The sequence below is a fragment of the Vigna unguiculata genome, chromosome 7 (genome assembly GCF_037176805.1).
Source record: "Vigna unguiculata cultivar grain cowpea cultivar isolate G323 ecotype 2 chromosome 7, ASM3717680v1, whole genome shotgun sequence".
Classification (NCBI taxonomy): Eukaryota; Viridiplantae; Streptophyta; class Magnoliopsida; order Fabales; family Fabaceae; genus Vigna; species Vigna unguiculata.
Genome location: NC_140798.1, coordinates 41,950,353 through 41,952,444, shown reverse-complemented (window position 1 = coordinate 41,952,444; position 2,092 = coordinate 41,950,353). Strand labels below are relative to the sequence as shown.

The following is a 2,092-nucleotide window of genomic DNA, read 5'->3' as shown; positions in this document are numbered from 1 at the left end:
TTCCATAAATGCAAACATAGATTCATTCAGCGTGGAAAATTTATGATTGAAAAAGATGCACATACATGTTCTGTTTGTGTATCTATGAATTTGTAACCTATTTTTTCTGTTAAACATGTTCTGCTATAATATGAATAGGTGTGTAAGAAAACAAAAATGGAATACTTTGATTCATTAGTTGTACTGTTTCTCTTTCTCTACAGACTCAAATATTTCAAACAACTGTAGTTGAAATATGAGTGTGCCATGGTCACGAACCCGACCTTATCCTCCTACTTATCTCTTTCTCTAGCTCTTCAACCCCTCCCACTTCTTCAAGTTCCTGTACCAAATATATTTCATGTTACTCAATAAATAAAAAACTGAGAAGGTTTTTGAACAATTTCTTACTCTGCTTGAGAAGAAAAAATAATATCATAATGAGTAAGGATTTATTTCAAATCTTGTAAATGATATATAATAGAGATTTATTTAAAAACTTAAAAATCTATAAAAGATTAATTTTTTGGTGGGGTCTAAGAACCTAGTTGAACAAAAGAAAATTAGAGAACAGAAGAGGAACGTGGCTCACCCTTGGTCCCAAAAACAGCCCATATGGAACACCGTTGAATTTGTCTGTATGGTGGAGCTGATAATACAAATAACAAAAAAATAATAAATAAATAAATAAATGTGAAGTATATTATATTGACCGAAAATGAAAAAAAAAAAAAAATTACTTGGTGAGCAGCAGCAACTCTTCTGAAGTAGGGCACGTTGGCAATGGGACCCACTGGGAATCTCTTATGAACCAATCCATCGTGGACAAACATGTAGGCCATCCCGAACACCGTGATTCCAAGCCCCTGCTCCAGCACCAAAATGCAATTATTCAAAGTTTTCAGGGGTATTACTGTCAAATTAATTATCATTCTCAATTAACGGATCCCAACGAAACAGTTAATGAAGGGATTAAAAAATAAGATTACGGGAGATACACTTACTGCACCGAAACAGAGGCCAGGGACCAGACCCTTGTGGAAAAGACCGTATGAGAGAAGAGCGATCGCAGGAACAGCGTTAACAATTGCAAAAACATCGTTAAGCTCGAATGGTCCCTCTCTTGGTCGATGGTGCGACTGCAAGGTAACAGTTCCAGTTCATCTTTGATTCAATAAGAAGTTAAGAACTAGCCCTTCGTAAACACGACTTTCATTTTCTAATGAAGGCAAATAAAATATTTGAAGAACTGTTGGAAGCAAGTAAACCTCATGCATGTGCCACAAGGAAGCATGCCAAAGTGCTCTATGAGCCCATCTTGCCCAAAACTCCATGGCCACCTGAAAATTAGACACACCCAATTGATTTCAACGTCTACAATTGAATTACCCAATTGGAAAGTGGTAAAGGGACAGGACTTACGGCAGCTCCCACGGAGAGGGAAAATGTGCCTAACATTTCAGACCAAGGAAAATCTCCACCCTACGCAACACAACCCAATATTCGGATTCAAAAAGCAGCACAAACGGAGAGCGAAAAATGAAAACTTGAACAGCTTTGTTGGTACCTCCATTTGCCAGGAGAATCTGTAATAAACGGCGAAGACTGCCATGGAGGTGACGCCAAAGCTAGACATAACAGCCGCCACGAGGTAAGTGAACCTCTGGGACCTCTTTCTGGCCAATTTCTCTTCCACTCGCGCAGACGCAGATCCAGGATTCAGTTCTTGTTCTTCTTCTTCGTTGGTTTTGATCTGGAGGTTCCGTTTGGGATCCTCCGCGAGGACACAAACGGAGAACCCAGCCGTTCTTCGGGGGGGTCTTAGCCGAAGGATTGTGCTTTGATGGAAAGATTTAAAGGGGTGGAAGAGAAGGGATTGGTTTGGTTTAGGGAGAGGAATTGGCGGTTGGAGCAGATTGTAGGGCTTTAAGTTCGCGGCGGTGGAGAGTCCTGCCGCCATGGAAGGTTGGTGTGTGTGTGATAGAGAGAGAGAGAGGTTTGGGTGATTGTGAAGTGAAGGTTCAGAGGAGGAGGTTGGTTTGATATAGACCACAATTTTGGGGTTAAAAGAAGGAAGGAGATAGTGGTGGTTGGTTCATTTGGGTACAAATAT

At 40.4% G+C, this 2,092-nt stretch overlaps 1 protein-coding gene across 1 annotated transcript; it reads right to left on the bottom strand.

The window, feature by feature from the left end:
• LOC114189940 (beta-carotene hydroxylase 2, chloroplastic-like) lies at positions 1–2,092 on the bottom strand. The gene is made up of 7 exons (XM_028078670.2): positions 1,547–2,092; positions 1,402–1,461; positions 1,248–1,319; positions 984–1,118; positions 720–845; positions 572–628; positions 1–322 (listed from the first exon to the last, which is right to left on the bottom strand). Exons 1-7 carry the CDS (start codon positions 1,937–1,939, stop codon positions 251–253), a joined length of 915 nt encoding a protein of 304 aa, XP_027934471.1. The 5' UTR covers positions 1,940–2,092; the 3' UTR covers positions 1–250.

Coding starts and splice junctions, on each gene's coding strand:
- LOC114189940 (XM_028078670.2), bottom strand. CDS start 1,939: ATGGCGGCAGGACTCTCCACCGCCGCGAACTTAAAGCCCTACAATCTG. Junction 1,462..1,546: donor GATTCTCCTGGCAAATGGAG/GTACCAACAAAG, acceptor TGTGTTGCGTAG/GGTGGAGATTTTCCTTGGTC. Junction 323..571: donor GGCTGTTTTTGGGACCAAGG/GTGAGCCACGTT, acceptor TATTTGGTACAG/GAACTTGAAGAAGTGGGAGG.